This window comes from Pelophylax lessonae (genome assembly GCF_965119305.1).
Source record: "Pelophylax lessonae genome assembly, chromosome: 2".
Lineage (NCBI taxonomy): Eukaryota > Metazoa > Chordata > Amphibia > Anura > Ranidae > Pelophylax > Pelophylax lessonae.
The window spans coordinates 742,617,972-742,640,504 of NC_138769.1; the positions used below are offsets into that span (position 1 = coordinate 742,617,972).

At 41.1% G+C, this 22,533-nt stretch overlaps 2 protein-coding genes across 2 annotated transcripts in view; one reads left to right on the forward strand and one right to left on the reverse strand.

Annotated features, from left to right (window-relative positions):
• The window catches only part of LOC309548362 (uncharacterized protein), a gene marked incomplete at both ends in the record, with an annotated part of 275,124 nt that overhangs the window by 83,901 nt on the left and 168,690 nt on the right, over positions 1-22,533 (forward strand). The window lies entirely within an intron of this gene.
• The window catches only part of LOC309546811 (uncharacterized protein), a gene marked incomplete at both ends in the record, with an annotated part of 97,473 nt that overhangs the window by 62,820 nt on the left and 12,120 nt on the right, over positions 1-22,533 (reverse strand). Inside the window, one exon of the mRNA XM_082246497.1 lies at positions 2,963-3,143. Coding sequence (XP_082102623.1) covers positions 2,963-3,143 — 181 coding nt within the window. The remainder of the gene's footprint in view (positions 1-2,962; positions 3,144-22,533) is intronic.

A 22,533-nucleotide genomic window follows, 5' to 3' on the forward strand; every position in this document is an offset into this window, starting at 1 on the left:
GCATTTAAGCATTACAAAGAGTGCAATAAGAAATGTAAAGACGAAATCAGGGAGGCTAAAATAGAACACGAGAGACATATAGGGGAAGAGAATAAAAAGAACCCCAAGAAATTCTTTAAGTATATAAACAGTAAGAAAGCAAGGCCAGAACACATTGGCCCCATAAAAGACGATAAGGGAGTTTTGGCCACAGAGGACAGGGAAAAGGCGGTAGTGTTAAATAATTTCTTCTCTTCAGTCTTCACAAAAGAATCGGGGGCTACACTAACCCAGCTTGTAAGGCTAAACTAAACAACACACCTCAGGAAATACCGCCGTGGCTAAAAGAAGATAGACTTAGAACTAAACTAGAGAAACTCAACATAACTAAATCACCGGGACCGGATGGCTTGCACCCGAGGGTTCTTAAAGAGCTCAGCCAGGTGATTGCCAGACCATTATTCTTGATCTTTAAGGATAGTTTACAGATGGGTATGGTGCCAGCTGATTGGAAAAAAGCCAACGTGGTACCAATATTTAAAAAGGGGCTGAGATATATCCCGGGTAACTATAGGCCGGTCAGCCTAACATCAGTAGTCTGCAAAATTTTGGAGGGGATGTTAAGGGACCACATACAAGACTTTAGTAATGAAAACGGTATTATTAGTAGTAATCAGCATGGATTCATAAAAAATCGTTCTTGCCAAACCAATCTATTAACCTTCTATGATGAAGTGAGCTGCCACCTAGATAAAGGTAAGCCTGTGGATGTGGTGTACCTGGACTTCGCAAAGGACTTTGACACCGTTCCCCACAAACGCTTACTGTTCAAACTAGGGAAGGTAGGTATGGACCATAAGGTGAGTACCTGGATAGAGAACTGGCTCCAGGGTAGGTTGCAAAGGGTGGTGATTAATGGGGAGTACTCAGATTGGGCGGGTGTGGAAAGCGGGGCCCCCCTGGGTTCTGTCCTGGGGCCAATCCTGTTTAATTTATTCATAAATGATCTAAAGGAGGGGATATCGAGTAAAATCTCAGTATTTACGGATGATACTAAACTAAGCATGCCAATATCTTCTGTGCAGGATGTGAAAACCTTACAAGCGGATCTGAACAAAATTATGGGGTGGGCAACTACATGGCAGATGAGGTTCAATGTTGATAAATGTAAAGTAATGCACCTGGGTGCCAGAAACCAGAAAGCAAGCTACTCACTGAGGGGGGAACCTCTGGGTGAGTCTAGAATGGAAAAGGACCTGGGGGTACTGGTAAACAACAGGCTTGGCAGTGGCATGCAATGTCAAGCCGCTGCAAGCAAAGCCAACAGAATACTGGGATGTATAAAAAAGGGGATTCACTCCAGAAATAAAGAGATTATTCTCCCTCTCTACAAGACTCTGGTCTGGCCACATCTGGAGTATGCTGTCCAGTTCTGGGCACCGGTCCTCAGGAAGGATGTGCTGGAACTGGAGAAAGTCCAGAGAAGGGCAACAAAAATAATTAGGGGAATGGAGGGCATCGGCTATGAGGAAAGACTACAAGCACTGAACCTATTCTCTCTGGAGAAGAGACGCTTGAGAGGGGATATGATATCAATGTACAAATATTGTACTGGAAACTCTAGCATATGGAAAAACCTATTCAGAGAAAGGAAATACAATAAGACACGTGGCCACTCACTAAAACTAGAGGAAATGCGGTTTAACCTTAAAATACGCAGGGGGTTCTTCACTGTTAGAGCAGTAAGGATGTGGAATTCTCTTCCGCAAACAGACGTATCAGCAGGGAGCATTGATAGTTTCAAATAACTATTAGATGGGCACCTTAAAGACCACAACATACAGGGGTATACAATGTACAACATACAGGGGTATACAATGTGTGGTTAACAGACACACACACACACATCATAGGTTGAACTGGATGGACTGATGTCTTTTTTTCAACCTCACTAACTATGTAACAGGATATAGTGGTGGTGCCACCAGCCGCACCTTCCTGCAAAGCAAGCCCAGCAGTCATCGTCCTACATCGCCAGATATAACAAGAGGATGATGAATATATAATTCAATTTACCAAAAGGGTGCAAATGTACAAGATGAAACAGACATAACTAAATTAAATAAAATAAAGATGAAAATGTGACAAATGTAAATAAAATAGAAATACATAACGGAGATACTGTAATTTAATAAATAAAGATGTACAAAAAAAAAAAAACCCAATATACTAATTAATATTAACACATAATATATATTATATATTAGTATATATACCAGACCATATACATTTCTCGATTAAGGCATAAGCATCCTAATTATATATCAGTGTTGTCATGTGGTATCCCACGGAGGTAATTAACCCAGAAAGAGGTACAGGGATAATATCTTTCCAGACATAAGAGGGAGACTCAATTGGAAGAAATAAATGAGACAAGGTCAAAGTAAAATATAATCAAGATGAATATATAATTGAAAAGGTAAATTAGATAAAAGAAAATAAATAAAATATTGGAAATAAACCAATGAATCCGGAATAGTAAAACGAAAACAAACTAAATGAAAGACTTGTAAGAAATAATTTAATTGAGGCCTGGAGGCTGCACGGCATTGAGGCGCTCTATCCAAAAGGATTCTTTTTGTAGAATCCTTTTGTCCCAGTTGCCCCCTCTGGGTTCAAGAGGAATGACTGCCAGTGCAATAAATGAGATACAGGATGTTTCAAATTTATGGTATAAATCAAGATGGCGGCTAATAGGTGTGATCATTTTTCCATTGCCAGAAAGATCTGTATGGTCATTTATTCTCTGTTTGAACATTCTTGTTGTTTTACCGACATAGTATGCCCCACATCGGCAGGTCATAAGGTAAACTATGCCCCTCGTTTCACAATTTGCAGAGAAATTAGGTGTAAATTTTTTTCTGATTGGGTAGCAAAAAACGCTGACCCTGGCAAAAGTCACACCTATTGCATCTGAATATACCTTTTTTCTGTCTCTGAATAGTGGCTTTCTCGGGGTCGTAATGGGAAGAGACTATTTTATCTCGGATAGAGGATGCTCTACGAAAAAACATTTCTGGATAGATGTTAATATGTCGTGCCATCGTAGTATCCTGTAACAAGATGTGCCAGTGTTTAGCCAGGATCCCCCTGAGTTGGCTATGCTGAGAGGAGAATTTGGTAACAATTTAGTGGTAGTAGATTTATTGTTACGATTTTTTGGTTTAAATACTAGTGTACGTCTGTCTTGTTCCAAGGCCCAAGGAGATTGGGAAAGTTTAATCCCTAAATAGAGGATAGATTGGTTAGCCCATGTGAAGGGGAGACCTGATTTTAGTAGAGCTTCTTGTTTGTTGGGGAGGTTCAGATGGAGAATTACGGATTTATTGGAGTAAAGTTTGTAGAAGGATACTGCGCCAAATTGGTGTAGGATTGCTTGAATTGCCGGTAAGGAGCGGGTTGGGTTGGAAATCAGGAGGATGATATTGTCTGCAAAGAGACTGATCTTGTGGTCCGTGTGGTTGCAAAGAATTCCAGAGATACATTGGTCGTTTCTAATTTTGGATGCTAAGGGTTCCATCAAGAGTGCAAAGATAATGGGGGATAGTGGGCAGCCCTGTCAGGTGCCATTGGAGATCCCAAAGGGTTTAGATGGTAAACCATCTGTCATCACTCTGCATGAGGGATTGGAGTATAGGGAGAGTATTGCTGATTGAAATTAACCATTAATGCCAAATTTGGAGAGAACTGCCCTCATAAATCCTCAATGTACCCTGTCAAATGCCTTCTCTGGATTTGGCAAATAGTTTAATGTCGTTATTAAGGAGAGATATAGGTCTATAGTTTATTGCTACGGTAGGGTTCTTGCTTGGTTTAGGGATGGTTACAACAGTCGAACGTAACATATCGAATGGAAAGGCACCAGAGGAGAAGGCTGAATTGAAGAGACTAGAGAGGTAGGGGGAGAGAACGGTTGAAAACTGTTTGAAGTATTCATTGGCAAAGCCATCTTCACCTGGGGACTTATTACAGGGGAGAGATTTAATCGCCAGGAGAGTTTTTTCAGTTGTGAAAGGCTGAGACAATTGGGGAAGTTGGTCTTGAGTGATGGACGGTAATTTGGCTGATGACAGAAAATGTTGAATGCTACATTCTGTTGGTTGGGGGGAGTTAGAGTCCGATACTAAATTATAAAGGGATGTAGTAAGTAATCACTGAAGGTGTCTGCTATGTCTTTAGGGTTAGTCAGTAACCGGTTAGTAGTAGGGTGATATAGGGATGCAATTTTACTTTTGGTTCTTTGGGCCTTAACTTGACGGGCGAGTAAGGCCGTAGCCTTGTTGCCCAAGGCATAAAAATTGTCTTCACTGATTTTAAGGTTAGTTTGGAATTTGTAGAGCAAAATGGAACAGAGTTTTTGTCTCTTGTCAAGAAGTTCCATAGCTTTGTCATGGGAGGGGGATTATTTATTAATCTTTTCTAGGTGGTCAATTTGGGATTGAATCTCTTCAATTTGCCACATCCTCTGTTTTTTAAGTTTACTGTGCAATTTGAGAAGGACTCCTCGCATATACGCTTTGTAAGTAGACCAAAGAACAATTCTGTTAATGTCTGGGCTATCATTGATTTCAAAGAAGGCGTTGTGTTCTGCAGTCATGGTTTGGATTTTACCAGGGTTGGCAGAAAGCAAGGTATTGAGTCTCCAGATGTGTGATGGTCCTGATGTTCATTCTCCCAGGGAGATGGAAACAGGTGTGTGGTAAGACCACGCAATGGTTCTAATCCACAAATCTGTAATATCCTGGAGTGTCTGTTTGTTTGAGTAGGATAGTTGAGAGGAAGAAAAGTATGAGAAGTCTTTTTTTTCTGATCCATGATGGCATCTCCAGCCATCGAATAAGCCATTTGCTCAAAGAAAGGGGTTCAGAGCTGGGCGTTGATGGCGGGTCGAAGACTTTGTGTCTATATTGGGTTCTCCTACAATATTGAAATCACCTCCCATTATAGTTCTGCCATGTTTGACTTGGGATACTTTCTTGTAAATTTAGTTTGTAGAAGCAGAGTTGTTGTTTATTTGGGCCATACACATTGACTAAAGTGTACGGGATTTTATTAATGTCACAATTTTACAATTAAATAGTGTCCTTGAGGGTCTGCGATGGTTTGGTGTATGACGAATTGTAGTGAATCTCGGAATGCTATTAATACTCCATTTTTCTTTTTTGAGTTTGACGCTAAGAGGATCTTGATAGTTTTTCAGCTTGAACTGGGGGAGTTTTATTCAGAGCAAAATGTGTTTCCTATACTAGAATTATATCCGCCTTTTGGTTGTTAGCCTCTCTGAGTAGTGCAGATCTCTTCTGAGGGGTATTTAGTCCCCTAACCTTGATGGAAACAAGTTTGAAGGTCATGTCGGGAAAGGTGGTGGTGTTCTGGAGATTTTAGGTGGTGGACTCGGTCAAAATATCCAGAAACATGGTGCAGCTGGTACAGGGATGGGGTGGGAGGGTAATTAAAAAATAAAAGCTCAAGTGCAGGGTATGCTCTTGAGCTCAATGGGCATTAACTACTGCAAAAAACAACTAATGGGGGGTAAACAGACTTGCCGTAACGTAGTTAGGTCTGTATCTAATAGTTCGAGCAGGCGGAAACAATTGAAAAATACTGCATGAATCCAGCGCTTGTTGGATCAGGGATCAGGAACAACTGAGGTTATCAGGTAGCTCACCTGTCCTGGGAGGCTTCTCTGGTTTCCATTTGATGGATTGGTTGTTCTCGTGGGTCCGGGTTATCCTCTGGAATGATGTGCCAGCCTTTTAATAGTTGGAGGCCCATAGCGAGGGTCCTCACTTTGTGGGTCTTGTTATGGTCCGTGATAAGTAGTTTGGTATGGAATCCCCATTTGTAGGGTATTTTATGATTTTGAAGAGCCTTTGGTATTGTGGCGACCTGTCTGCGATTTTCCATAGTCGTTTTGGATAGGTCCGTGTAGAGATTTATGAAGTAGAAGGGATCTGGGAGTCTGGGCGCTCATTTTGCTGCGTGCATGACTTGCTTCTTGACAGTGAAAAAGTGTATGCGAGCCAGGACGTCTCTGGGTGTAGAGGTCGGCAGGTGGGGGGGGGGGTTGGAAGTCTACGTGCTTTATCAATCTCCAGATCATGCTCAGACAGTTGAGGAAACAGAGTGTGCATAAGGGATTGCAGGAATTTGATGAGGTCCAACTGGGAGACTGATTCTGGTATATTCCAGAATTGGAATTTGATATTGTTCCTATGGGAACAATCTTCAAGATCTGCTAATTTAGGTTTAATTAGTTGGAGTTCCTCCTCATGATCTGTGACTGCATCCATCATTTTTTATTATGAGCAGTGTAAAGTTCACTAACTCTAGTTTCTGTGATGTTAAGACGTTGGTCCTGCTGCTGCACAGAGACCGAGATGGATGAAACGGCTGCAGACAGATCGGTGCACAAGGTCTGTCTCAGGGAGAGGAGCATATCCTTTGTCTGTTCTGACAGGGGTTGGTCAGAGGCAGGGAATGATTCAAGCATGGTTGCTTGCTGAGTAGGAGGGACAGAGAACAGGCCTGGAGCTGCAGTGGGCAGTGTGTGCTCACGCTCCTTCATCCTGGGCCTCTGTTTGGTAGGGCTGGATGTGGAGGGTGAGTTGGGGGGGGGGGTGACTCGCCATGTTCGCAGGAGCTGGACAAGTTTTCTGTAGGCTGGAGGTATTCTTGTCCAATGGACAGTGAGGAAAGTTGCGCCGAGCTGCCGCATGTCCAGCCGGCGCCATCTTGGCTGTTAGTCCGAGGAAGAGAAGAAGACGGTGAGCTTTTTAGATGTGTATTCCTTCCTCCTTTTTGACATCACAGTTGGATCGATGTAGGGTCGTCGTGGATCAGTTTGGTGCAGTTGGTGGGGGTCGCTGTCAGTCAGTTCGGCTGGATGCTTTGCAGACTGAGGGATTAGGCAGACATTCACTCATGCCGTCAAGCCACGCCCCCCCCTCCTGGGTTGAGTTTTGTGTTCCTGCAATCTCCATGGTGCACATTCCTGGAGCGGAGCTTCATGTTGCAGCAATCTCTATTGTGCACATTCCTTGGTGGAGCTTTATGTTCCAGCCATCTCCATGGTGCACATTCCTGGGGTGGAGAATTGTAAATTTTTTCATCTGGACCTGGGGGAATAGTCTCTCCATCAGGAGTTGTTCTGGGTTGTATGTCTATCTTGGGGTACTAATTGTTCAGTGGGATCAGTATGCCATAATCTATGCTTTTTCTCCACTGAAGTTCTTATCTCCTCTACTTTAAAGCTAAACTCCAGCTTTTGATACACTTTTACATAGTTTGATTGGGCCAGCTTAGGTCGTTTGGGCCATGTTCCTCACTAACCTGTGAAGCCACTGGGTGTGTGGTGTAAAGTGTATATAGCTGAGGCTACATACATTAGACAGCACTGTGTTCCGGGTTCGAGCCCAGACTTCCTGTCTCATACCTGGAACACAGTGGCCTATCACTGTGGTGCCCAGCCATTTAGAGAAAGTGATGTATTCTAGCAGTGAATTGGCTGAGTCAGAGAGGCGGGCTGATGATGTCCCAACCTCTGACCCCGCCAATCAGAGGAAGCTTTATATTCATTGCTAGAATACATCACTTTCTCTGAATGGCTGAGCACTGATCAGATACTCTACTGTGTTCCAGGTATGAGACGAAGTCTCATCATAAACCCGGAATAGTGCCGTATAATGCATTGAGCCTCAGCTACATACAGTTTATACTGAACATCCAGTGGCCTCACATGTTAGTGAGGGACATAGTTGTACAAGCTGGCCCAAAGAAAATAAGTAAATGATATCAAAAGCTGGAGTTCAGCTTTAATGGACAGAAAGCAAGGACAAGCAAGTCATTCTCTTAGATTAGGATTGACCTTGCAGAGTAGGGTATGCTGACCTCATTTATCTTTCAGCCGGTGCTCTGTGGCCTCTACCAGATGGACAAGATCTGTTATCTAAAGATCCAATTTTTCACCCTGCTTCTCGGTCACAAGCTTTTATGCTTTAGCTGCTGAAACCAAATTTCTGAGAGGCAGAGGCATTGAAAATGGGTTTATCCCAACTATGCTCCATATTGCAGACCCAATATTTCGAAGTGATTTTTATAGGGTCTAAGTCACGTTAGACTCCCGATAGTCCCGCTTGTCAGTATGTTTTTCTTTGGCTCCATTGGAGGGAGCTACATTGCTGGATGCCATGAATAATTAGGGATTTGTTAGTTTTTTTGCTGATTGGACTTTCTCATTGTGCTGTCCTGTGTTTTTGTTGTAAATGAGTAACCAGGCATACTATGTAATCCTTACTCATTCATGTAGGGGGAGAAGGATTTCTGGGGGACCCTTTTTAAGGGGGCTTCCAGATTCTGATAAACCCCCTCCCGCAGACCCCAACAACCACTGGGCCAGAGTTGTGGGAAAGAGGCCTTGTCCCTATCAACATGGGGACATGGTGCTTTGCTAGGGTGCCTCTGTCTGGGTACCCTTCTCATGTTAAGGGCACGTGGCCTGGTATGGTTCAGTGCAGATTCCACATCCAGCTGTCCCCCCAACACTTCAGTTGGACAGAAACTAACCAGCTCAACCACTTAAGGACCAAGCCTTTTCTGGCAAATCAGTAAAAATCTGTATTTTTTGCTGGAAAGTTACTTAGAACCCCCACACATTATACATATTTTTTTTAACAGAGACCCTAAATGGCGGTTGTTGCAATTTTTTTTTTCATACTGTATTTGCGTAGCAGTTTTTCATCCATAATTTTTTGGGAAAAAGTATGCTTTAATAAATTTCAATTCAAAATTATACAATATCTAACCTATTTTTTTGGAAAATATATAAAAAAGATGACTTTACGCAAAGTAAATATATCCCTAACATGTTACGCTTTACAATAGTGCGTGCTCGTGGAATGGTGACTCACTAAGATACTTTAAAAATCTCCATAGCCTACAATTTAAATTGTTTTACAGGCTACCTGTTTAGAGTTATAGAGGAGGTCCAGCACTAGAATTCTTGCTCTCGCTCTAACGTTCACAATGATACCTCACGTGTGTTGCAAACACCATTTACATACAGTATGCGTGTGTGACTTAAGAATGTGTTCACTCCTGCTCGCAAGCCTTTTTTTTTCTTATTTATTTAAATTTTTATTGACTTTTTTTTTACAATGTCCCTTTATTTTTTTATCACTTTTATTCCTGTTACAAGAAATGTAAACATCCCTTTTAACAGAAATAAGGGATGACAAGTCTTCTTTATGGAGAGAACTGGTGTCTACCTTTTGAAAGCAAAAGATCTAAAAAAAAAATGTGATATTTTGCTTTAAAAAAACAAACAAACCTGGTTACCTCCACCCTAGACTGGAAGTGATGTCATGATGCCACTCCAGTCCTCCTAGATTGTAGAGGTGATCAGAGACGATCTGGTTTCTTCTCACCTCTGTGACCAGCTGTGCGAACTGTCGGATCATTTCCCAGGCTGACTGGTAAGAACAGAAGGCCCGAGAAACACTGGTGAGAAGCAGGAGGGGGAGGGGGACACCCCTCTCACTGCTTCCAAAAGTGATCCAATGGCTACTGTTCAGATCTCTTTTACGAGAAACAGAATTGCAGGCTTCAGCCATAATCCCGGTAAACCATTTCAAAACTGCAACAAATATATATATATTGCGTTTGGCAAAATATTATGCATTTATTGATGAAACCTTTAATGAGTGTTAAAAACGGGTCAGGTGACAATGCATTCTTCAATGATGCCGGAATAAAGATGAAGTCAGCCAACAGGTCACACAATTTCCATATCCCATCATTTTCTTACCAATCAAAATGGAGATTTCACAACTTTATTCCTTCTGAAATGGGAAGAGTTTTGGGTCACACATTCACCCAGACAGAAAGAGATCATATCCTATTCTTTGCTCACAAATCCTCCTTTTCCAGCAGTGTCCAGGAGTCCAGATATAACCTTTGACCAGATGGTATACATTCCCCACTTTTGCACAGCATTTTTCCCACAACCTTTCCTACCTGTTGGAGGTGCAATAATGCCAGGGCAACTCTTTTGTTTGATCTCTTCCTATTCAAAATACTTACATCTTACAAACCCTCCACAACTCTTCTTTCCCCCCAGCTACATCACCAACCTTGTCTCAAAATATCAACCAAACCATTCTCTTCACTCCTCACAATACCTCCTACTCTCCTAACCTCCAGGACTTCTCCAGAGCCTTTCCAATCCTCTGGAACTCTCTACCTCAATCTGTCTGACTATTTTCTACTATGTATTTAGGTGATCTCTGAAAACCCTTATCTTTAACACATTCACATTCTTCATTTCTGTTAGGTTATTTATTTGCAAAATTTTATTTCTTCCTAATTTTAGGCCAAAATATATTCTGCTACATTTCTTTGGTAAAAAGAACCCAAATTGGTGCATAGTGATGAGCTTTGTGTTCGAGACTAACCTAATTTCGACTCGAACACTGCCCGCTCGCCTGATCCCCGAATGGCGAACAAATGGGCTTCCTCGCTGGAACTTCAAGTTCCGCATCCATAATTTATTTAAAAGGTTTTGATTAATATCCATAATTAATATTAATCACCCACTGGCCAAGGGATTAGAGCCCACAGCCTCTCACTTGCAAGCCCCGTATTCTACCACCTATGCCACTATAAAGCCTGCTGATTAACACACAATACACTTGCCCTACACACAATTCCACATTCCTTCAGGGATAGTGTAGTGAGTTACACAGTTTATCAGATAGTGCTGTCCAGTTCTGGGCACCGGTCCTCAGGAAGGATGTGCTGGAACTGGAGAGAGTCCAGAGAAGGGCAACAAAAATAATTAGAGGAATGGAGGACAACAGTTATGAGGAAAGGCTACTAGCATTGACTTATTCTCTCTGGAGAAGAGATGCTTGAGAGGGGATATAATATCAATGTACAAATATCGTACTGGTGACCCGAGCATAGGGAACAAACTTTTCAGAGAAAAGGAATACAATAAGACACGTGGCCACTCACTAAAACGGTTTAACCTTAAACTACATAAGGGAATCTTAACTGTCAGAGCAGTAAGGATGTGGAATTCTCTTCCACAAGCAGTGGTATCAGCAGGGAGCATCGATAGTTTCAAAAAACTATTAGGTGGGCACCTTAAGAAGAACAACATACAGGGGTATACAATGTACGGTTAGCAGCAAACACACACAGGTTGAACTGGTGTCTTTTTTTTTTTTCTACCTCACTAACTATGTAACTATGTAACAATGGGGCTCCTGTTTGGCTGTCATATTACAATAGGCCCAGCGGGAAGCAGTTAATAATAAATCTTAAAAAGGAAGCAACTTTTTTAACCCTTTTTATAGAATTATGACTTCTGTTTTTTTTCTGCACAGGTGGATTGATGAACCATTTTTTTGGTAATGCTTGTCTTGTTACAACAATACAACAAAGTTACATGAGAAGCAAGCCATATGGATGTTATAAGTGACTGAAAGTCTTTATTGCAGTTCTCTGGAAGATTCACACAAGACCTATCCGTGTTCTAAATGTCATGAATGTTTTGAATGCTCTTCAACATTGATCCAACCTCAGAGGACAACAAACGAGAAGTAATTTTAGTGCTCTGGAAGTGACAATGTCTTTACTGTAAAGTCCAACCCATGTATATATGAGAAGTCATTTCAGAAGATATTTCTTGTTTGGAATGTGATAAAGGTTTTACAATGGAGGCAAAAGGTATAACACACCAGAAGGTTCACACTGGAGAGAAGCCATATCCATGTTCTGAATGTGACCAAGCTTTTAGGCGGAAGTCAAATCTTGTCAGACACCAGAGGATTCACACTGGAGAGAAATCATATCAGTGTTCTGAATGTGGCAAAGCTTTTACATTGAAGTCACATCTTATCAGACACCAGATGATTCACACTGGAGAGAAGCCATATCAGTGTTCTGAATGTAGCAAAGCTTTTATACAGAAGTCAGAGCTTATCGTACACCAAAGGATTCACACTGGAGAGAAGTCATATCAGTGTTCTGAATGTGGCAAAGATTTTATACAGAAGTCACATCTTATCATACACCACAGGGTTCACACTGGAGAGAAGCCATATCAATGTTCTGAATGTGGCAAAACTTTTACACAGAAGTCAGAGCTTATCACACACCAGAGGATTCACACTGGAGAGAAGTCATATCCGTGTTCTGAATGTGGCAAAGATTTTACACGGAAGCCACATCTTATCACACACCAGAGGATTCACACTGGAGAGAAGCCATATCAGTGTTCTGAATGTGGCAAAGCTTTTAAAGTGAAGTCAAACCTTATCGCACACCAGAGGGTTCATACTGGAAGGAAACCATTTTAATGCTTTGAGTGTGACAAAGATTATACAGTAAATGCTGTGCTAAGTATCACCAGAGGATTCATAAGCTTCAGCTGCCGAGAGGAAACTCTGGAAAAAGGAGGAATAATAAAGGATTTGCGGGGGTCCCATTAGTTTCACAGCCCCAATGTCATCCCACAAGCTAGGGAAGACGTGAAAAGATAAAATGTGACTTTAGAAAAAAAATGAACTAAAATCTGTGAGGAATCTGGAATGTAATGATTGGATTCACTAACTGTAGTGCTTATGTCCATCAGACACACACCTAGAAGGCCTGTAAATATTATAAATTTTTTTTTATTTATTTTTTTCAGATAAGTATCAGTGACTGAACTGTTTTCCTCACAATTCTCATCTTTTTATTTGTTTATGAAGCTTTGACTGAACATGTAATGCATTTTCATCATTCACTAACTGAGCTGTGTTCCCAAGGGTTTTCTTCCTTGTCTGAGCGAATACATGAGCAACACTGCCTCAGTACCAGAGACTGGGATGGGATCCAATGGCATCTTGCCAAGCCTCAGTGGGAGAGTCCCTTCCAGGTTCTTCTGACTGTTGATACACCATAAGCCAGGCTTTGGGGCTCCAGCGATGCTCACCTTATCCAAACTTCCTCTCCCATGATCAATGCCTCCTTTCCATGTTTCATCTCCTCTCATGGATGACAGCTTTGCAGGCAGGTCTGTTGTTGGGACACCAGCCAGGGAGAAGTCTCTGTTCAGTAAGAAAGTAACTTTCTAAGCTGCTGTAGGCCTTCAACACTGACTTTCTGCTGTTTATGGGATGCATTTAACAGAACCATTTAATTTCAGCTGGCTACTTTGTGTTACATTTGGTTCTACTGAAAGTCTCAGGGATTCCATCTGGTGAAGAAAGAATGTCCTTGATATCTTCTTCCTCTGACCAGCTATTATTCATCTCCATAGACTATTCACACAGCACAACTGCAAGAGCTCTGAGCTTACCAAGTGTGAAGTGTGTGGTCACATTCTTACCACTTTTGAGGACTGACATTCCTCCAGTTGGGGTTCTCTTTAACCTTTTTGCTGCCTGATCCTTTTTGCATTTTTTTGCATACGTTTAAAAATCATTTTAGCCTTGAAAATTATGTAAAACCCCCAAACATTATATATTTTCTGAAAGCTCCCTAGAGAATAAAATAGTGGTAGTTCAGATTTATGTCACCCGATATTACCTTAAAGGTATAGGAAACACAAAATTTAAGTGAAAAAAAAAAAAAAAAACTAATGTGAACATTAGGGTGAACATATGCAATAAATTACCCACATTTTGGTAAAATATAAAAGAGGTTGCGCTGAGTAAATGGATACCAAATTTGCGAAACCTTAGATTTGTGTGTGACTGTGAAATGGCAACAAACTTCAGTCCCCTATATTTTCTATAGGCAATGCTTAAAAAGCCCCCTATATGTATCAGTTTAGTGTTATGGAGGAGGTCTGGTGCTAGAATTATTGCTTTCACTCCCGTGTGCATGGCAACATGTGTATCGCAATCAATATTTTCACGCGTAGGCACTGCCTACGCATGCGCTTACGTTTCTACGAGCATATAAGTGGAGGTGGAGGGCCTCAAAATTTCTTTGGGAAGGGTGGGGGGTATTTTATGTGCTTGGGTGTAACCAATTTTTTTTGCAAATGAATAAAAATATTTGTAATTTTTGTTTTACTTCCCTTTCATCACATAGGGGACAATGTGATATTTTTTAGGTGGCAGTTTTTTTTAACCACTTCTGGACCGGAAGATTTTCCCCCTTAATGACCAGGCCATATTTTGTGATTCGGCGCAGCGTTATTTTAACGGACAATTGCGCGTCGTGCGATGCTGTACCGAAAAAAATTGATGTCCTTTTTTCTCCACAAATAGAGCTTTCTTTTGGTGGTATTTCATCATCTGTGCGATTTTTATTTTTTGTGCTATAAACAAAGAGCGGCAATCCAGAAAAAAAAATATTTTTCACATTCTGCTATATAACATTCTCAAAAAAAAAAATTAAAAATCAAAATTTTTTTAAATTTTTAGGCCAATTTGTGTTCTGCTACATATTCTTGGTAAAAAAAATCACAATAAGCGTATTTTAATTGGTTTGCGCAAAAGTTATCGTGTCTACTAACTACAGGAAAGCTTTACGTTATTTTTGTTGTTTTTTTTTTTTTTTTTTTTTGTTACTAGTAATGGCAATGATCTGCGATTTTAAGTGGGACTGTGACATTGCGGCGGACAGATCCGACCCCTAACTGCCATTTTTGACATGTTTTGGGGGACCAGTGACATTACTACAGTAATCAGTGCTAAAAATATGTACTGTTACTGTAATAATGACACTGGCAGGGAAGGGGTTAACACTGTGGGTGATCAAGGGGTTAAATGTGAGCCTAGGGGAGTGATTCTAACTGTGGGGGGCGTGGCTTGTGAGATGACCTTAGAGACCTGTGATCCTATATAGAAGGATCACAGGGGCTCTGTGATCATTCCAGGGAGAAGAATGGTCAGCTGTGTTTACAATGGAGCCGCCTGACCCGTGCATTGGCTACCCCGCTGCTGAGTGGGGCAGGAACGTGCCGGCGGCAGTGTGTGCGCTCGCCCCCTAACTGCAGGTGCGCAACCGATGTAGGTCTACGTCAGTTTGTGCAGGAGAGCCACACTGCCGCAGTAAAAAGGTGGTCGGCAACAGGTTAATGAGACCTGCAGGGTCTAAAAGATCTGTCATTAGTAAACAAGTTTTTGTTTTTCCGAGTCTCCCCTTGTAACATTTTTATTACTTGTTGATCCTCCCAGTTGATCTATTTTATTCTACTTCCTATTGAAGGTTAAGCAATTTGGCAAAAAATGGCAGTTGGAGGGGTTGCTTACTGTCAGTTTTAATTCATATGGAGGATAACCCTTAGAAAAAACCCTGTTGCTGTAACTGCTTTAGAAGTGTTAGCTGAAGTTGGGCTTTATTTGTTGTGTCTTACTTATACATAGTTACATAGTTATACATAGTTAATCAGGTTGAAAAAAGACACAAGTCCATCTGGCTCAACCAATTAACCCAAGAAAACCCAACCATACAATCCAATATACACAATCCTATACCCGCAGTTGATCCAGAGGAATGCGAAAAACCCCAGCAAAGCATGATCCAATTTACTACAGCAGGGGTAAAAAATTCCTTCCTGATCCCCAGAGAGGCAATCTGATATTCCTTGGATTAACTTTACCTATAAATCCTAGTAGCCAGTTATATTATGTACACCCAGGAAAGAATCCAGGACTTTTATAAAGGAATCTAGTGAGGTGGTCAGAACCACCTCTGGAGGGAGTCTATTCCACATTTTCACAGCTTTCCGTATTTGGAGACGAAATCTGTTTTCCTCTGGACGTAAAGAGTTCCCCCTTGTCCTCTGTTGACCTTAAAGTGAACAACTCAATGGCAAGTTCACTATATGGACCCCTTATGTAATTTTTACATGGAGATCATATCCCCCTTATGTAATTTTTACATGGAGATCATATCCCCCTTATGTATTATATATGGTGATCATATCCCCCCTTAATCTCCTCTTCTCAAGAGAGAATCAATTCAGTTCCTCTAATCTCTCCTCATAGCTGAGCTCCTCCATGCCGCTTATCAGTTTGGTTGCCCTTCTCTGCACTTTCTCCAGTTCCCTGATATCCTTTTTAAGAACTGGAGCCCAAAACTGAACTGCATATTCCAGATGAGGTCTTACTAATGATTTGTACAGGGAAAAAATTCTCTCTCTCTCTCTCTCTCTCTCTCTCTCTCTCTCTCTCTCTCTCTCTCTCTCTCTCTGGAGTCCATGCCTCTTTTAATACAAAAAAGGACTTTGCTTGCTTTGGAAACTGCAGCTTGGCATTGCATGTTATTATTAAGCTTAGGATCTATCAGAACACCCAGATCCTTCTCCGCTATGGATTCTCCTAGATCCTTCTCTGCTATGGATTCCCCCAGATCCTTCTCTGCTATGGATTCCCCCAGTTCTTCTCCCCCTAGTATGTATGATTCATGCATATTCTTACCCCCCCCCCCCCCCAAGTGCATAACTTTACATTTATCAACATTAAACCTCATTTACCACATAGTTGACCAATGAAACAGTGCATTGAGGTTGGCTTGTAAGTTGGAGACATCCTGTAAGGAAGATATTCCACTGCAAAGCTTGGTGTCATCTGCAAAGACTGAAATTGTATTTTTAATCCCAGACCCAATATCATTAATAAAGTTATTTAAAAGTAAGGGTCCCAACACTGAACCTTGGGGTACACCACTGATAACCCTACACCATTCAGAGTAAGAATCATTGACCACTACTCTCCGAATTCTATCTTTTAACCAATTTTCTATCCATTAGCAAACCGATCTTTCCAAGCCTGTAGACTTTACCTTACACATTAGCTTATAACCTATCTAAGAATTTCCTGTACAGGGTGACAACGCTGCTGTGTAATGTTACTGCAGAATGATGGGGGTTGTCACCCTGTTACAGAAGGTGGGAAAATAACAGATCTACAGACAGGATAACAGGTGATAAAACGATGTTGCAGAGGGAACTCTGGGAATGATAATGACAGATTGCATTACACATTAAGTTAGCAGACTTCCTGCTGTTGGTCTTATGTATGAATTGTGTTCTGATATTTACTGTCCTGCTGTAAAAGGTGTAAATGATTGCCCACATCTTTCCTGTAGTAGCCGGGGCTTCAAACTCTTCTTAGGAATATTAGGATGGGTACCTACCCAAGGGGGTCACCTTTTTTGTTTTAGGAGAAACATTTCACATGGATTCTTAAATTCCATTAATGACACCGACAAGGGAAGTCTCACTTACCTCGCTAACAATAGGAGAGCCAATCACAGGCCTGTAACATTTCATGGGTTCTCAATGTAATTGCAGAATAATTGATCTCCATTGGTCCAATGGAGTCCTAGTCCTTCCAGATAAAATATACTTCTTGTGTGGAAGGAACACCCTAAAATGTCTTCTCATCAATTCCCCCCATAGCTGTACTTTAGGTTATGTTGCCCCTCCCATATCTGTAAGGGAAAGCCTCAATTTCTCCCAATACTCCCCTGGCCTTCCAGTGAGAAGAAACATTTTCTCTGGAGTGGAAATGTTTTATGCAGTGATCCCTTCATAGACGGGATGGGGAATCTAAGTAATCTAAGATAATTAGGATGAACCCGTGTACTGGAGTCATGGATCAGATAACCAATGAGACCATTGATGTTATAGCAGAGCTGACAGCAGAAGTGTCTCCATCACCTAAGGTGGTGTCACAGAACTGCATGGCTGCTGACTATCTCTCGGTAGCTCAAGGTGGAGTCTACAATCTGGTGTCACATAGAGAGTGTTGTACATTTATTTTATATCATGAGGATCTCAGAAGGAGATATCTACACAAGGTAAAAGGAGTTCCAACAGGTACCTGGGTGGGAGGAAGTGGAATCCATTGTCTTGGATGGGTTTAGTTGGAACTTGGTTGAGTAATATGGTGGGTTTCCTTCTTAAGCCATTAGTTGTTACTATAGTTGTGATAATAATTTTCTACATTGGTGTGGTTCTTTCTTTTACTGCCAGAGTTGATTGTACATTTTTTATGCACATGGTTAAATTCACATTTTTAGGCCAGATGATTATTTAAAACTCACAAACATTTTTTTTTTCCTCAAAGCAGAGAATCTGGAGAATAAAATGTTGGTAGTTTTAATTTTTTATTTCGGAGGATATTAGCACAATTTTTTATCAAATGCACATTTTCTGTAAAAAAAGAAGCACTGCAGATAATTTTATTGCACACAAACACAATTTATTACCCAATTTCTTTGAAATATAAAATATGAGGTTTGTGTCTTGTATATAGATACCAAACATGTCAAGCTCTAAAAATTGGATGAACTTGTGAAATGGTGACAAACTTCAATACCAAAAATTGCCCATAGGTGACGCTCTAAAATCCTTTACAGGTCATCAGTATAAATAGTTATCCATGAATGATGTCCCTAGAGTTATTCCTCTCACTCTGGTGTGTGCAGCGATATGTAAGATGTGTTGTGTGATTGTTGTTTTCCTACATAACCGCACCCAACACTGGCGTTTCCTATCTGTACACAGGAACTGGGGGTTATATTTTTTGTGTTTTTTTTACAGTGTGATACTTTAAGTTTGTTTTAACTTTTCCCTCAACTTTATTTCTATCACATAGGGGGTTGATAGTCCCTCATGTGATAGCATATTGCGGGTCACAGGTCCTCTTTAAAGAGACGTTGGACCCCTAATGTCACCTCTGTACCCCAAAAAAAGATGGTCAAGCACAGATTTGAGTGAAAGGGTTACACTAATGTACATCTGCCAGATCTGTATCTGAGGAGACCATAAAAGCAGCATTAGAAAGAAATGTGAGCATGGCTTCAGTCAGGCGATGGTCCTGGTGGTCATGGTCTTGTTCTCCTTCAGGTCCTCTAACCTTGTAGATGGTGACATGGACTTGTTGTGTGGGAATGAGCAGGAGGGGCTCGGGGTTATCTTCTACCCAATGAGCTTGTTATGGATAAAAGATGAAAGTGTCTTCTGGGAATTTACAGGGATTTGGATGTTTAGAGGGTTACATAAGTGGGCGGGGCTGGTATTAATGAGGGGTGTGTCATATGGTAATCAGTATCTTAGCATAGATGATATAAATGGTATAAATATATTCTTGAAATGTAAACAATCTATCTCTTTTCTTCTGTTGGTAAAGTGTCACATATATATGATTAATAAAGTTGGATGATATTCACCATACAATACTGTGGTCTGGGTTCTTCTACAACACATCCACCCAAAAATGTAATATTCCAGTTATAGGAGTCTGGTGGAATGGGTGACAAGCTGATTGTATCTCTTAGGTCCCTTGTACATGGGGGGTCCAGTCCCTGTGTGTGTGCAATGCTGGCGGTATAATACACCTGGTAGGCGCAGGTACAGCGTCCACCCCCGCTGCCTGCAGCCTGTCAAAGTCTACACTACAGCTGGACTGGGCTAAATGCTGCACCACGTTTACCTCGTGTTTAGGGCACTCTGCGTTCAGGGAGAAATGCCCGTCATCCTGATCAGACAAAGCATAAAGCAGATGTAGGCAGGTGCAGTCTTCTTCTTCCACTGTAGGTGGCGCCCAACCAGAGTGGCATCACAGCCTGGAGAGGAAGTCAGGGGAAACGTGGTCTCTCTGTGGGTTCCTGGACTCAGTGTGTAATAAAGGGTCCACTTGAGTCCTGGAGCCATTTTTTATGTTTTTTTATTTTTTTGTTTACATGTTTTAATAATCATTTTATGGCCTGAAGATTACTTAACCACTTAAGCCCCGGAGGATTTGGCTGCTAAACGACCAGGGGGTATTTTGCGATTCGGCACTGCGTGACTTTAACGGACAATTGCGCGGTCGTGCGACGCTGTACCTAAACGAATTTGGCGTCCTTTTTTTCCCACAAACAGAGCTTTCTTTTGGCGGTATTTGATCACCTGTGCAATTTTTTGATCATGCGCTATAAACAAAAAAAGAGCGTAAATTTTGCAAAAATAGCAATATTTTTCACTTTTTTTTATATGAAATTCCCCCCCAAAAAAATGTAAAAATCAAAATTTTTTAACATTTTCTGCCAATTTGTTTTATGCTACCTATGTTTGGCAAAAAAAATCGTAAAAAGCGTATTTTGATTTGTTTGCGCAAAAGTTATTGCGTTTTACTAACAAAGGGAAAGATTTTTGTCATTTTTGTTGTTTTTTTTTTAACGCGTAATGGCGGCGATCTGCGATTTTTTTTTTTGCGGTACTGCGACATTGCGGCGGACAGATCGGACCCTTGACTGACATTTTTGACACTTTTGGGGTTACCAGTGACATTTCTACAGTAATCAGTGCTATATATATGCACTGTTACTGTAAAAATACACTGGTAGTGAAGGGGTTAACTTTATTTGAGAGGGAGGGGCTGTGTGTGTTCCTAGGGGCGTGATTCTTACTGTGATTGGCTGTGGCTTCAGCTGTATGCAGAGTGATCAACGGATCTACATAGTAGATCCATATGATCATCTCTCATACAGAGGGGAGAATGACAGGCAGCTTGTTTACACAAGCTGCCTGACTTTCTCCCTCTCCCCCGCCGATCGCAGAGTGGCCGGCGGACATCGGGTCCGCCGGTCACATGCACGGGGGGGTCCGTGACCACGCGGGAGCGCGCGCTCGAACCCTAGACCCTCACAAGCTAGTGACGTAGCCCTACATCACTTTGCCTGTGAGGGGCTGACCGCCGACGTAGATAGTCGTGCGGCGGTCGGCAAGTGGTTAAAACCCCCCAATAAATTATATATCTATTGACAGCAGACAGCCTAGAGAATAAAATGTTGGTAGCTCTAATTTGTTTATGTTACATGATATTAGAGCAATGCTTTATAAAAGGAAAAATTTTAGTAAAAAAATACATTAAAGTTATTTCTTGGCACATAAATGCAATTTAACCTCTTAAGCTTCAGAAGGTCCCCCCCCCCCCTTCATGACCAGGGCATTTTTTACTATTCTGCACTGCGCTACTTTAACTGCCACTTGCACGGTCATGCAGCGCTGTACCCAAATTAAGTTTACATAATTTTTTTCACAAAAACAAAGATTTTATTTGGTGATATTTGCTAACTACTGGGGTTTCTATTTTTTATTATATAAATGATACATTTGGAAAAAAATTAAAAATAATAATTTATACTTTCTATTATAAAAAAAAATATCCAATAAAATCATTTTTTTTCATAAATTTAAAAAAATATATATATATATTTTTTTTTACCAAAGACATGTAGCAGAATACAATACAGTCTACAAACTATGGGATATATACTGGAATTTTACTTTCTGACTGCCTATCACATTTCTTGAAGTACTAAAATGCCACGGCAGTACACATTTGCTGAGAGACATGGTGAGTGCATGGAAGATTTTATTTATCATAAAAAGGTTTTTGAATATGACAAAAAAATAGTTTTTCTTTTTTGTACACAAAGTTGTCACTTTAATGAGATATTTCTCACACAATCCATGGATATATGTGGCATTACACCCCAAAACACATTCTGCTACTTCTCCTGAGTATGGGGATCCCACATGTGAGAGAGGTTTTGTCAGTCTAGCCACATACAGGTCCCCAAAATCCAATGACCACCTTCAGGCTTTCAAAGGGCGTATTTCTCTTCCTCACTACCTATCAAAGTTTCGGAGGTCCTGAAATGCCAGGATAGAACAAACACCTCCAAATCACCCCTTTTTGGAAAGTAGACACCCCAAAGTATTTGATAAGAGGCATGGTGAGTATTTTGCAGATCTCATTTTTGTCACAAGGTTTTGAAAGATGAAAAAATAAAATAAAAAGTCCATGCGGCGGCCTGCCTGTGTGATATAGCGGCAGCAGCTGCTGCTCTCCCTGTCAGGCTTCACCAGTCCAGCACTGTGCAGAGGGATCATCCCATCCAAAGAGGGATCTCCATCCAGGTGGATGATAAACACTGACATGTGGTTTGGATGAGTCTTTAAGTATCTGATTTTGTGAGTACATAAACGCATGTACATGGGAGTAAACACAACACAATGTGACTCTGGGGACAAAACACAAGTTTGTCTCCTTTGATCCCCTGTCCTTCCCAATGCTAAAAAAATGCACCGCGAACGCATGTAAACGCACATGTGGAAATTCATGAGAAACGTGCAGTTCCTGGTGTGACCGGACCCTTACAGGGAAAACTTTTATTTGGGGGTGACGTTTGGTGACAATGTGATCAGTTACACCCACTTATGTTTTATTTCACCATTACTTTTCTTTTATATCAGTGTTTTCACTTCAGTACATGAAATAATCTGATATCTGAGGGAAATCTGAGAGCGATATGAAGACTTTGTGGCGTTATATTGTATGTTCATATGTCTGTGTGTACATCAGACCGAAAAGAGGGACAGAGAAGTATGGAGTCCTACAAAGGAGAGTGATGGGAGATATGATAAAATACAATCTCATTACCGCCTCCGCTGATACTTCCAGCAACGTCTCCTCTATAATTCCTCTCACATGGAGC